General features: G+C 40.0%; 1 protein-coding gene and 1 pseudogene across 2 annotated transcripts in view; one reads left to right on the top strand and one right to left on the bottom strand.

The window, feature by feature from the left end:
- The window catches only part of SUCLA2 (succinate-CoA ligase ADP-forming subunit beta), a 50,909-nt gene extending 48,055 nt beyond the window's left edge, over positions 1–2,854 (top strand). For both annotated transcript variants that reach the window (XM_017535962.2, XM_037741113.1), the window contains exon 11: positions 2,081–2,854. In XM_017535962.2, coding sequence (XP_017391451.1) covers positions 2,081–2,155 — 75 coding nt within the window. In that variant the 3' untranslated portion in view covers positions 2,156–2,854. The remainder of the gene's footprint in view (positions 1–2,080) is intronic.
- A 6,324-nt stretch (positions 2,855–9,178) lies between these two features.
- LOC108309555 lies at positions 9,179–10,305 on the bottom strand (annotated as a pseudogene).
- Positions 10,306–15,012: the final 4,707 nt, after the last annotated feature.

Here is a 15,012-nt window from a genome sequence, read left to right on the forward strand (position 1 = left end):
TTCTAGTAAACGTCCCTGAAAATCATAAGCAAAACTTATGTAGCCTTCCGAAAGCGCTGTAAGATGATGACTTTTCTATTTATTTATTTTTTGAGGAAGAGTCATGCTCTTTCACCCAGGCTGGAGTGCAGTGGCGTGATCTCAGCTTGTTATACCCGAGCGAGTTTAAAACAGAAGTGCCATGCTCTGAGCTTGTTGAGAGTCCACTTTTAATGGCTGGTGTCCGAGAGTCAGCTAGAGCTGAAACCTCTCGGCCAAGAACAAAGGGCAATCAACATTTTTATACCAGTTTAGGGTCAAGGAGTGGTAAGCAGATATTATAGAAGCAGAAGGAGCAGGTTAGGGGAAGGGGGGGATTCCTAACAACAAAATTCTATTTAAAGTTGTTTTTTACTCAGGATGTGGGGTAGGCAGTTACACAGTTGCAGGCACAGGATATATGGGCCAGTGAGCCCTGTTTCTCAGAAAAGAATGCCCTAAATAGCTCAGGGTGGGCAAAATGGAATTGGCAGGATTGTTCAAAATGTATTCATCACAGCCAAGCTAGGGTATTTCAAGCTCACTGTAACCTCTGCCTCCCAGGTTCAAGCAATTCTTGTGTCTGAGCCTCCCAACTAGCTGGGACTATAGGTGCGTGCCACCATGCCCAGCTAATTTTTGTATTTCTAGTAGAGATGAGGTTTTGCTATGTTGGCCAGGCTGGTCTCGAACTCCTGACCTCTGCCCATCTCAGCCTCCCAAAATTCTGGGATTACATGCATGAGCCACCACACCCACCCAGACTCTTGAATTTGCTGTCATTTCACAAGAACAATAAAAGTTTTATACCCTTCTTTGGGAAAGTACTTACTAGTAAATAAAATTTAACTGTAGTTTAGAGACAGAAGATTTTAAACTCAAACCTGAGTTAAAATTAAAGATTTGGGGCAAGGGAATAATAGGAGTAAATATTTCAGAAAGCCTGTTTTGACTTTGAGATGTGGGATATATTGAAGGGAAGAGATGAGAGATAGTAGGAGTCCATCTAGTGCAATACTTAGATATGAGGTAAGGTGAAGGTAGTAAGTAGGTTGTAACTTGTAGGTTATAACGTGTCTCTGAAAGTGTACTTTTTTGCAATGAAAGCTTGAGTTAAGAAAAGCTTGGAGGACATGGAAAAGGAGAAAAACTAGTAGGACCTTGATCAAATAGATCATGAGGTAAATGTGAACAGTTGATTTAAGTTATGACTATAGTGTTTTTTATTGACTGGCAGATTATAGAAGTCATAACAATAATAATATTGAATGTGATGATGATACTAGCAGTCACTACCATTTATTATTTACTGTGCATGCGATGCTAAGCTGTTTTCTTCAAGGATTATCTCATTTAATATGAGTTTGGTGATAAAATTTCCATTTTTACAGATGAAGAAACAGGCTAGACAAGTTAACTTATTCAAGTTTATGTGTTATAAGTATCAGAGGGGGGAATTTGAATCCAAGATACCTAACTTTGAAGGCCCTTCTTAACTGTTTTACTGGGGAAGAGAGAAGCTGAGGGTTGGTTTTTTTTTTTTTTTTTTTTTTTTGGTGTTAAACATGTCTAAATTTGCGTGATGTTTTGTATGGTAACAGGTGGATATTTTTAGACAGATTGGAACTCAGGTTAGCAATTGTTATCTTACTGACAAAAAGTAAAATACTAACTACTAGACCCAAACTCTTATACCAGTATTTTAAGATTGTATACTTCTTTAAAAACAAGTATCCAACAAAACACTCACTGTTTCTGTCTTTAAGATAAAATTTGGAATAAGATATATATACACACATATATAATTTTATATAATGCATATATATAATCCTAACAGGTGATATAACAGCTTAATCAGAAAGTAATTGAAATTTGGGCTATGAAGAATGTCAGACTTGATTATCCTTTGAGAATGTCATTTGCATGTAAGAATGTAATGTGATTTATAGCAATGTCAGAGTAGCCCAGATGTTTTAAATGGAAAAGATTGAGTGTACATTAACTTTGCATTGACCTATAGTTCTGAGTTTACCTTTTTGTGAAAGTTGTTCTTTTCTTTTAGGTTGTAAAGCTCTCTGAAATAGTGACCTTAGCAAAGCAAGCACATGTGGATGTGAAATTTCAGTTGCCAATATGATCTGAAAACCCAGTGGATGGCTGAAGGTGTTAAATGTGCTGTAATCATTAAGAATACTGTGTTCTGTGTTATTGTTCTTTTTAGTGTGTGGAGATTTTAATTGCCATCTAGACACACAAACGTTTAAAAGCATTGGGTCTGCATTTAATTCTACCATTCAGAATGAACTGTTTGTACGAAGCATGTATAATGCAGGCATCTTCTTTCTTTTGTTGCAGCCAGTCTTTTTTCTTCTTCTACAAAATGTAACTTACAATACGCCAGTTTATTATTGTTGGATTCAAAGTTCTTCATTGATAAGAGTCCTATAAATAAAATAAAATATGAAGATAAAGCTTTATTCTTTGGTGTTAAAATACAGTATATCTAATAACTAGCCTCATTAGTAGAGCAGTATATTAAAACAATGTTTTATGTAAAAAGTGTTTATCTTCAGCACCAAATGCATAATAAATGTATCAATCACTATTTATAAACAGAGCTTTCAAACACTCCTCAGAATATTCTTCTAAGTATTTTGATGAAGTAACTTTGTAATTATTTAAACATTGTGTTAATCATTAGAAACACTGGTAACTGCAAGTCTTTGTGATTCTGTGAAACACCTGTAGGTTTGTTTCAAATAAAGACATATTTACCAAGGACTTGTAGACAAAATTAAGAATGTCAATTTAAGTTAATAAAAATCTCCCAGTGTGATTTGGAGTAATGGTTTTTGTTTGCATGTCTTGAAGTAAATACAGTAGAAGTTGATGTGTTCATTATTGCACTATAGAGGTCTAATATAACCAATTCGTAGATTATATACTTGGCATGACAGTGATTTGTTTTCTTTTGTTTTTGAGTCCGGGTCTCACTCTGTTGCCCAAGCTGGAGTGCAGTGGTATAATCATAGGTTACTGCAACCCCTGCTTCCTGGGCTCAAGTGATCCTCCTACCTCAGTCTCCCAAGTAGCTGGGACTCTAGGCAGGCACTACCATACACACCTTTTTTTTTTTTTTTTTTTTTTTTTTTTTTTTTTTTTTTTTTTTTTTTTTTTTTTTTTTTTTTTTTTTTGCTAGAGACAGGGTCTCACTCTGTTGCTTAGGCTGGTCTCTTACTCCTGGGCTCAAGCAGTCCTCCTGCCTTGGCTTTCCAAAGTGTTGAGATTTCAGGTATGAGCCATTTCACCCAGCCAGCTGTACATATTATACAGTTACTTACAGATAGATAGTTCACTGGAAGTCTGCTATTTATGTGTGTGCCATCTGTTATATCCTCTAACAGAAACAGGGGAGGATTGAATCCAGGATGCCTAACTTCAAAGCCTTTTCTTAACTATTTTACTGGGGAAGAGAAGTTGAGTTTATTTTTTGGTCTTAGACATGTCTAAATGTGTGTGATGTTTTTATATGGTAATAGGTGGATTTTTAAAAATTTAATATATTTTTACTTTAAAAATTTTAACGCAGTGTACAGGGAACAGTTGGATATTTTTAGACAGATTGTAGACACATCGTTCTTTCTGTCCATGTGTGTATATATGTGTGTGTGTATGTACATACCGACCTTTTGCTACTGCATAAAAATTGATAGTTAACTAATGCCATGGAAGGAAATACTGACCAAGCAGTAGACTATAACCATATCAGTGGATTTGAGAACTTCTGCCTATTGTGATGTTCTTAAAGTATGATCAGATGTATATACTATGAGAGGCAGCACAACGTAGTGATTACAAGCAAAGACTTTGAAAGTAGACTGTCTGGTTTGAATCTGGAATCCCCTACTTCTAGCTATATGAGGGCTTTTTTTGTCTTTTGTTTTTTTGAGACACGGTCTCAGTCTGTCAACCAGGTTGGAGTGCAGTGGTACAATCATGACTCAGTGCAGCTTTACTCTCCTGGGTTCAAATGATCCTCCTGCCTCAGCCTCCTTTTGCAGCTGGGACTACATGTCCATGCTACCATGCCCAGCTAATTTATTTTTTATAGAGATGTGGTCCTGTTACATTGCCCAGGCTGGCATCAAAGAGTCCTTCTGCCTTGGAATAAGAGTTTTAATGTTAGTATACCTCAGTTTCCTTAGCTCTTTTCTCATCAGTGGAGTTACTTAGGGGAAGAGAACAAGAATATGTGAAAGAATTTATATATAGAAAACAAAATACATATTTTTAGTCAAATATATATTTGGTAGTTTACATATATATGGCATACAGTATCCGAGCCATAAACTATTTAAAATTGTGATAAAGTTATAATTAAAAGTCCAGTCAGTTTTTACTTTTTAAAGATTCATTCTAAAGAATACTAGCCAGTGATTAACTCAGAAAAGATTGTCATTTGTGGTATTCGAAGTCTGCTTAGGAGTTAAAAACAATGCTTGTTTTATCAGAGAGGATATAATACAGATTATTGGTAATGCTAGTGTTTTAGTTGTCTATTCTTGTGTAACAGATTTACCCCAAACACTTAGTGAGTTTCCAACAACAATAATTACCATCTCATTTATATCTCATAACTGTGGCTTTGGGATCAGTTTAGCTGAAATTGGTTCTGGTGCTGCAGTTATTCAAAGGTGTCACAGCCTGGATGACCTACTTCCAAGGTGGTTAACTTGCACGGCTGTTGGCCAGAGGCCTCAGTTTCTTACCATGTGGACCTATCCACAGGACTGCTGTGTCCACATGGCAGCTGGCTCTTCACTCTGTACCCCTGCAAGCCACAGTGCCTATGTGTTTTAGTCTCATTGTCACTTCTGCTACACTATTTATTAGAAATGAGTTTCTAAATCCAAACCACAAAAGAGGGAAATTAAGCTACACTTAAAGGGAGAAGCATCCAAGAATTTGTTAACTTGTTTCAAAACCATCACAATTCATGCTTGGAAGCTGAAAGAACAAACAGTGGATGTTGAATTAACTCAGAGTTTAGCTGCTAGGACAGAGATGGTACCTTGAATCTGCTAGGAGCTTGGAAGACTTCTGTTGCTTGGAATGCAAAAAGAAGAGTGCATTAGCTTCAAACTGTGTGTGTGTGTGTGTGTGTGTGTGTGTGTGTGTGTTTAAAACAGTCTCACTTTTGTCACCTGGACTGGAGTGCAATGATGCAATCTCGGCTCACAGCAACCTCTGCCTCCCAGGTTCCAGCAATTCTCCTGCCTCAGCCTCCTTGAGTAGCTGAGATGACAGGTGCCTACCATCACCCCTGGCTAATTTTGTATATACATATTTTTAATTAGAGGTGGAGTTTCATCATGTTGGCCAGGCTAGTCTTAAAACTCCTGACCTCAGGTGATCACCCACCTTGGCCTCCCAGAGTGCTGGGATTACAGGTGTGAGCCACTGTGCCCAGCCAAAACTGTGTTTTTAAGTGGCTGAAGGGGGAAAACTATAACAAAGTATTAGGGAAGGCAAGGAAAGAATATTTCAAAGAGTGATCAATGGTGTCTAATGCAGTTCAGAAGTCAAGTATGATAAGGACTAAAAAACCAGTGGAATTGAAATGGTGTAACTAGTCTTACCAAGAATTATTATGGAGAATGATTGTGTTTAAACAACCAACTGGTAGCTACTTATACACTCTCACATCTCATTTCCTAAAGTACATACAACCTTGAGTAGTCTATGCAGGGCTGATACTTGCTTCCTTGTGGCCTACCCGCTTCATATGAAAAAAGCCTATTTTAACATTTGAGTTCTTTAAGGTATAGCTGATTAGATCCTAGACTACTATGATTTGTGCCAAGAGAATAACGAGTTTTGACTATTATATTAACCTTGCAGTTGCAAAGCCTAGACTAAGCTGGCTTGATTCTGGCATTTGGTAGCAGATGCATGTGAAGGGGGAAAATAAGCAGGCAAAAACCAAAAAGAAAGAAACCAACTCTTACAACTCCAGCAGAGCAATGAAGCTGTTAATATTTTGGTGAGTTGTTTCCATCCTGCAAAGAATTCTATTTAAAGAAGTTGCGCCGGGTGCGGTGGCTCACGCCTGTAATCCCAGCACTTTGGGAGGCTGAGGCGGGTGGATCTCCTGAGGTCAGGAGTTGGAGACCAGCCTGACCAATATGGTGAAACCCCATCTTTAAAAAAAAAGTTGCAAAATGATGGATGTAAATGTTGGATGATGTGTCAAGGGTAGAGGTCTATAGTTAGTCATGCTCTTGTCCTGTGAGAATGTAAAGGGCTGATGAAAGTCCTGTGGTAAAATCAATTTTTAGATTTCTATAACGTGTAGTGGTAAAAAAGATTTAGAGGTCTGTAATATAAAATGAGGAAAAGTAGGCTGGGTATGGTGGAGCACTCCTGTCATTCCAGCAGTTTGGGAGGCTGAGGCAGGTGGATCACCTGAAGTCAGGAGTTCAAGGCCAGCCTGGCCAACATGGTGAAACCCCGGATCTACTAAAAATACAAAAGTTAGCTGGGCATGGTGGCAGCTGCCTGTAGTCCCAGCTACTCAGGAGGCTGAGGCAGGAGAATCACCTGCACCCGCAGGTGGAGGTTGCAGTGAGCAGAGATCTCGCCATTGCACTCCAGCCTGGGTGACAGAGCAAGACTATGTCTAAAAAAACAAACAAAAAAGTAAAGGTTGGCAAATACATTTTTGATTAAAGCTTGATTTAAAATGAAAAGTGAAAGTGAAGGGATACGATAACATTGATTTACAAGTTGGACTTCAAAGTGACAGCCTGAATGGAACACTGGGAAATGAAGGAGGGAGATTTGTGATGATGCAGAAGAGAAGTGGTAATAACCATGCGTCCTTGAATGCCAGGATTGGACCCACTGTTGGAGTGCTTTCTCGACTGAGGCATCGGCAGTGTTTGTTCTTCTTTTCCACGCCCTCTTTCAGCTTCCTCTTCTATTCAGAAGAAATCTAAGGATCTTTGTTATTCATGACATTGCCTCCCAAGGACTAAGATCAAGGCAGCTTTTTGTTTCTTCGCAAGTAACCAGCTTCTTTTTCATTTCTTTCCGTCTTGTGTGGTGGACATCCTTGTCCTGTGTCTTGCCTCCCTTCCGTGGTTAGTGGGTGGTAGCCCTCCCATGCATGCCATCTCAACCTGCCTGTCTTCACCAGGCATTCTCATTGGTTGTGCAGTCAGCATGAAGCTCTTAGTAAGCAGTCAATGCCACTTCGAGGACAAATGAGACTGACGGCGCTGACCTTCCCAGGGCTCAGTCAGACAGCTGCCTGTAGGAGTTTGATTTGCCCTTCCCATCACTACTGTCTGTCATTCTGTCATTGTAGCCTTCCTTCTTTTGGCTTTAGCTTTCAGGTTCCCCATATGAAGAAACAAATACATGAAGACTTCTGGACCTCAACCGATACTCATTCATGCCCTAATCCCTGAAACGTGTGTATACATTACTTTCCATGGTAAAGGGACTTGGCAGATGAAATTCAGGTGTGGACCTTAAAATAGGGAAGATTATCCTGGATTTCCCTGTCGGCCCAATCTAATCGCACGAGCCCTTAAAAGTAGAGAATAATCTACAGCTGAAGGCAAGAATTCACTGCCCCGCGCCACCTCTGAGATATCGGGCTTGTGTGCAAGAGACCTTAAGTTCAGCGTGGCTGTTAGCTGACAGGAAGCAAGAATGTGGGGATCTCAGTCTTACAAGTGCAAGGAGCTGGATTGTGCTAACCATCTGAATACTTTCTGAGGTAGGTTCTTCTCACAGCCTCCTGATGAGAGCACAGCTCTTTGACTGCATGATTTTGGTTTCGTGAGATTAAGCAGAGAAACCAGCCAAGCCCATCCAGACGTCTGACCTACAGAACTGTGAGATAATAAATTTGTGTTTTGTTTTGTTTTTTTTGAGGCAGACTTTTGCTCTGTCACCCAGGCTGGAGTGCAATGGCGTGATCTCAGCTCACTGTAACCTCCGTCTTCCAGTTTCAAGCAATTCTCCTGCCTCAGCCTCCCGAGTAGCTAGGATTACAGGCGCCTGCCACCATACCCAGCTAATTTTTGTATTTTTAGTAGAGACAGGGTTTCACCATGTTGGCCAGGCTGGTCTTGAGCTCCTGACCTCTTAATCTGCCCACATCTGCCTCTCAAAGTGCTGGGTTTACAGGCGTTAGCCACCTAGCCCGGCCAAATTCGTGTTGTTTTAAGCTCCGAAATTGCTACTAGTTTGTGATAGCAGAGATAGGAAATTTAATATTTTTATTAAATTTATACTTCTGTACACAAGTTATAATAAGCCAGCTCTTAAACTGAGAGAAAAGATTTTTTTTAAATAAGGACTATTTTATTAAAATTAGAAATTAAAATTCTGTAACGGACTGATTCTTTTATGAAAAACGATTACTAGAAAAGTGAAATTTTAAAAAAGCCTCAACTTTTTTATTTACTTATTTTTGATTCTATGGGATAAAATTGCTCTTTCAAACTGCTCTAAAAGTTTCTAAACACTTTTATTGGTTGTTCAAAAACATTTATAAAAAAATACAGTGGGAGAAGTTATGCTGAGAAATGCAGCAATGAATACAGTTGAAGAAAACAAAGCAACTCTACATTGATACATTGGCACAAACAGGAAGAGCAAATGCACCACCCAGACCTAAATGTCTACAGCCCATTTTTGTACGTGCTGCTTTAGAAACACCACTCTGAAAAGATCTTGTCCACTAGGTAAGAGAATGAGTACACATATAATTGCAAATGCACACTGATCATGACTTTATTTAAAAATTAGCAAACAGTACTGTAGAAACATTGATATGTAAATTTCTAAGATGCTACATCTTAGATTTAGTTGGCAAAGGGCACATTTAGCAATAAGCATGAGTTTAGTCTTCCACATAGAAACCAGATACACTAAACCGTTGAAAAAAAATTTCCTCTTGTTTGAAAATACCAGTTTAATATAAGATTGTAAAAATGCATAGATTTTTGCATAAAAGAACTGGCTGTACAAGAGTACTTTCCTTTCACAGTATTCCTTTTTACTTCATATGTGAGTTATTGATTATGCTGTAGAGTTTAACTGTTACAGCAGTGAAAGGCAACTATTGAGGGAAGAGGCAGAAAAAGGAATGTGTGTAAGGCAATTTTTCTTAAAAGTACAGTAAGCTTAATAGTGTTTTAGGAAGACAAGATAAAACTTACTCAAGGCTAGCTTGATTCTCACTGAATAAAAACAATGGGCTAAATGCTGAGCTGCTTCTGTGTGGATCTAATAATCAATGCCTTGGTCATTATATTGGTAATCTCTGGGGTGATCAACCAAGTATTCGCTATGACACTCATCGGGGTATTCTGCCTGATAATCACTATCACTGATTTCCAAATCATTTGTTCCTGTTTTTTGATTTCCATTGTGAATGACAGGTTCTGTTGTAGCAGCACAGTATTTGGGATCATATACTTGCTTCCCAAGTCCAAACACACTCATTCTTTTCTGGGAAGCAACTTTGTCGATACCCATCTATAGAGAAATTGTTGAATCGTCCACTGGCTGTAATATTAGCTTCTCATCATAGATATCTCTTCTTGTATCTGGCACGAACATCCCTGTCTGGCTCCTTTGTTAGTGCCCATCTGCAGGCTAGTTGTGGTCTGGTCAAAGGTTTGTCAGTTTGCATTTTGGGATCATAAAGATGCCTCCTACTCCTGTAAGCTGTCATACCTGCCTGGCTGGCATATGCGTTGGTTCCCATCTGCAGACCAATTACACTTTGGCCAGCTTTTAATTTTCCTTCATCAAAACGTCTTGTTTGTTTTTCTGCATATGTAACTCTAATGTTAATGGTTGTATGGAATCCTTTTATTTAGCCAGACCTGCTAGAGCCACCAGAGTAGTCTGAACCTGGGTCATGTTTCCATTCTCAAAAACATAATTTGCTTTGAATATGTCATGTGGCTTCATACCACAAGCCTGAATAGCTTTAATAAAGTTGTCAATATTCTCCAGCTGAGGCCAGTTCAATGAGGACTCATTTACCTTCTTTACTGAGCCTGGCTGTACCTTGTTTCTGAGTTCACAGAGGATGATACTATCCTTTAAGCCCAGCTGGAAGTTGGTGCTAGTGCTCATGTCTGTGACTTCTTCTGTCCAATTGCGAAGATCTTCTTCTGCCTGATGATCATACTTGGAAGCAGTCTTGTTCTTGACCTCGGCTGAGAGCCTGTGGGAGGGGCCCTTGTTGAAGTGAGTCATGGTGGCTTGGGCAGCAGGAAGAGGCTGTGCTGGGGTCCAGGGTCTCTCGCACTTTGCTTCCTGGCTCCTGCCCTGAGAAGTGGCCACTGCAGGGGATGATTGAAACTCACTCCTCTGGGTGGCACAGGAGATGGGTGTGGGCGGTGCCTGGGCAACTGGGTGAGACTGGGTGCTGCAGAGCCTTGGGGTCCACTCCGAAGCATCTGGCTGCCTCAGTTGCCACCCACCTCACTCGCTGCCCACACTGTGGTTCCCCAATACTTGCTCATAAATATCTGTTTATCCCGTGCAGATTTGCGAACTGTGGACTGGCATCAGTCCACACATAGATAAACATTTTGAGTAGGACTGAAAAAAGCTCCATTACTTCCAATTTGTGAGGCTGTAAACACACAAACTGGAAGTTGGCTATAAACAGATATCTAGGGATAAGAGACTCAGCATTGAATAGTTGTGGTTAACATTATGGTACTCACAGGTTTGTAAATCTATGAAGCAATTGCCATTAACTAAAGAAGTCATGACCATTGCGTGCCCTACAGTCTAATCAGCACTAATGTAGTAACACAGAAATCACTAAGTTTAGCAAGTTGGGAAAAGTATTGAAAAGGCCAGAAGTGGCTTAAGCTTCCTGGTTCATTTGTTGCCAACTGTATTAGTCCATTTTCACAATGCTAATAAAGACATACCTGAGACTGGGTAATTTTCACAGGAAAGAGTCTTCATGGACTCACAGTTCTGCATGACTGGGGAGACCTCACAATCATGGTGGAAGGCAAGGAGGAGCAAGTCATGTCTTACATGGATGGCAGCAGGCAAAGAGAGAGCTCGTGCAGGGAAACTCCCCCTTATAAAACCATCAGATTTCATGAGACTTATTCACTATCACAAGAACAGCATGGGAAAGACCTATCCCTATGATTCAATTACCTTCCACTGGGTCTCTCCCACAACACACGGGAATTGTGGGAACTACCATTCAAGATAAGATTTGGGTGGGAACACATCCAAACCATATCATTCCCCCCCTCTCCCCGCCCAAATCTCATGTTCTTACATTTCAAAAGCAATCATGCCTTTCCAACAGTCCCCCAAAGTCTTAACTCATTTCAGCATTAACTCAAAAGTTCATAGTCCAATGTCTTATCTGAGACAAGGCAAGTCTCTGCCACCTTTGAGTCTATAAAATCAAAAGCACGTTAGTTACTTCCTAGATATAATGGAAATACGACCATTCCAAATGGGAGAAATTGGCCCAAACAAAGGGGCTATAGGCTCCATGCAAGTCTGAAACCCAGAGGGGAAGTCAAATGTTATTGTTATTATTTTTTGAGGCAGGGTCTTGCTGTATCACCTAGGCCGGAGTACAGTGCAGTACCATGACCTTGGCTCATTGCAACCTCAGCCTCCTGGGTTCAAGCGATTCTCATGCCTCAGCCTCCCAAATAGCTGGTATTATAGGTATGCACCATCATGCCCAGCTAATTTTTGTATTTTTAGTAGAAACGGGGCTTCACTACATTGGAAAGTCTGGTCTAGAACTCCTAAACTTGAGTGGTCCACCTGCCTCAGCCTCCCAAAATGCTGGGATTGCAGGCATGAGCCACTGCACCTGGCTGAATCTTAAAACTCCAGAATGATCTTCTTTGACTCAAGATCTCACACCTGGTAACATTGATGCAGGAGGTGGATGCCCATGGTCTTGGGCAGCTCTGCCCTGTGGCTTTTCAGGGTACAACCTCCCTCCTGGCAGCTTTCACAGGCTGGCATTGAGTGTGTGCAGTTTTTCCAGGCACATAGTACAAGCTGTCAGTGGATTCTGGGGCCTGGAGGATAGTGGCCCTCTTCTCACAGCTTCACTAAGTGGTGCCCCAGTAGGATCTCTGTGTGAGGACTCTGACCCTACATTTCCCTCCCACACTGCCCTAGCAGAAGTTCTCCATGAGGACCCACCACTACAGCAAACTTCTGCTTTTCCAGGCGTTTCCACACATCCTCTGAAATCTAGGCAGAGGTTCCTAAACCCCAATTCTTGATTTCTTTGCATTTGTAGGCTCGACAGTAGTGGAAGCTGCCAAGGCTTGGGGCTTGCACCCACTGAAGCCATGTCCCGAGCTCTACATTTGCCCCTTTCAGCCATGGCTGGAGTGGCTGGGATGCAGGGCACCAAGTCCCTAGGCTGTACATAGCATGGGGACCCTGGGCCCATGAAACCATTTTTTTTCTTCAAGGCCTCTGGGTCTGTGATGGCAGGGGCTGCCACAAAGGTCTCTGACATGCCCTGGAGACATTTTCCCCATTGTCTTGGTAATTAACATTTGGCTACTCATTACTTATGCAAATTTCTGCAGCCAGCTTGAATTTCTCCTCAGAAAATGGGATTTTCTTCTGTGTTGCATTGTCAGGCTTAAAACACTTTGAACTTTTATGCTCTGCTTCCCTTATAAAACTGAATGCCCTGAACAGCACTTAAGTCAACTTTTGAATGCTTTGCTTCTTAGAAATTTCTTCTGCCAGATACCCTAAATCATACCCTAAATCTCTCAAGTTCAAAGTTCCACAAGTCTCTAGGACAGGGGCCAAATGCCACCAGTCTCTTTGCTGAAAATATTACGAGGTTCACCCTCGCTCCAGTTACCAACAAGTTTCTTATTTCCATCTGAGACCTCCTCCGCATAGACTTGATTGTCCATATTGCTATCAGCATTTTGGGCAAAGCCCTTCAACAAATCTCTAGAAAGGTCCAAACTCTCCCACATTTTCCTGCCTTCTTTCTGAGCCCTCCAAACTGTTCCAACCCCTGTTTATTACTCAGTTCAAAAGTCGCTTCCACATTTTTGGGTAACTTTTCAGCAGCACACCACTCCTGGTACCAGTTTACTGTATTACTCTATTTTCAGGCTGCTGATAAACATATACCAGAGACTGGGTAAATTATAAGGAGAATCTGCAGTTAGTTCATCAGTTGAGAGTGACAATTCCAGAGTGGCCAGCTGAGCATGTAATAAGAATGAAACTGGAGAAAAGCTTCAACTACTTTATGATAATACCTATGATTTGTTCTTAAAGCAGAGAAGCATCTTTTTGTTTTTTATATCCTTGTTTGATGAAACTAGCATCATTTTAGAAAAAAGATCTTTGTTGTAGTCAAAATAACACATACTCATTGAAAAAATAAACCCCATCAAAACTGGAATGATACAAAGAAGTGCAGACAAGCAAAAATCACCTGCAATGCCAGAACCCAGAAATAACCAGTGTTAACAGTTTTGTAAACAATCTTCTGATCGTCTCTACATATGAGCATATATGCATAGATATGAATACACTTTTACATAAATAGGATCATATTATACATAATGTTCTATAATCTGCATTTCTTCAGTCAAATAAGCATCTTTCCCTGGCATCAAATATAGGTCTATATAATTTTTAATAGCTGCACATACAAGAGAATGTATATATCATGGTTTATTTAACCCAGTCTTGCATTTATTGACATTTGGTATATATGTCTTTAACATTATAAATAACAGGTGAACAACTCAGGTGCATGTCTTTCAGCACATGGATAATTTCTCCTTAGGGTAAAAACCTGTAAATGGAATAGCTGTATAAAAGCATGAACTGCTTTTCAGAAAGTCTCTTTTGTTTACTCTTCCATTCACAATGCACAATAATATTTTCATACTTGATAACACTGTATTGGTAATTCCAATGGGCAAAAACCATGTCCTTACTGTTTAATGTTGATTGCACTTTTATCTGTTTACTGGGCACTTGTGGAAGAGTGTGTGTGTGTGTGTGTGTGTGTGTGTGTGTGTGTGTATTACTTTCATGTTCTTTATTGACTGTTCATTCTTCCAATATTAATAATGTTTTGTATATTTGAGATTGACCATTTTTGCCTAATATGTATTATATATATATGTCATATGTCATTTTAAATATAATCAAATGTATTTTTGTGATTTCTAATTTTCATGATATATTTTGAAAGGCCTAATTGTTTTGTTATAAAGTCTGAACTTGAGTTATGAATACAAATTTTCCCTGTCAAATGGCTAATCTCTTTCCCAAACACCATTTACTTATCCCTTATGGGATTTACTTTTCCCTATTTGATCCATTTCCCACTGATTTGAAAATATCATCTTTGTCATATGCTAACTTCCTGTATGTTCTTGGGCGTATAGAAACTCATGCATACAGGAAGACTCTTTATTTGACTTTTACTTAAAGTAGGAGGTAGGAAAGTGATCTGTTGAAACCATGACAGAGAACGTCACAGATAAAGCACTGTTTTCTTTTCCAGTCATTCACCTGTCAAAGTTATCCCTGTTTATTTGTAGAAAATTTAAAATTTCCATTTTCCTAACTTTCAACTTTCAATTGAATGACTCTGATTCTACTAGGAAAAAAAAAGCGCCGGGCACGGTGGCTCATGCCTGTAATCCCAGCACTTTGGGAGGCCGAGGCAGGTGGATCACCAGGTCAAGAGATTGAGACCATCCTGGTCAACATGGTGAAACCCCATCTCTACTAAAAATACAAAAAATTAGCTGGGCATGGTGATGTGTGCCTGTAATCCCAGCTACTCAGGAGGGAGAGGCAGGAGAATTGCCTGAACCCGGGGGGCGGAGGTTGCAGTGAGCCAAGATCGCGCCATTGCACTCCAGCCTGGGTAACATGAGTGAAACTCTGTCT

The sequence above is a fragment of the Cebus imitator genome, unplaced genomic scaffold (assembly GCF_001604975.1).
Source record: "Cebus imitator isolate Cc_AM_T3 unplaced genomic scaffold, Cebus_imitator-1.0 Scaffold94, whole genome shotgun sequence".
Classification (NCBI taxonomy): Eukaryota; Metazoa; Chordata; class Mammalia; order Primates; family Cebidae; genus Cebus; species Cebus imitator.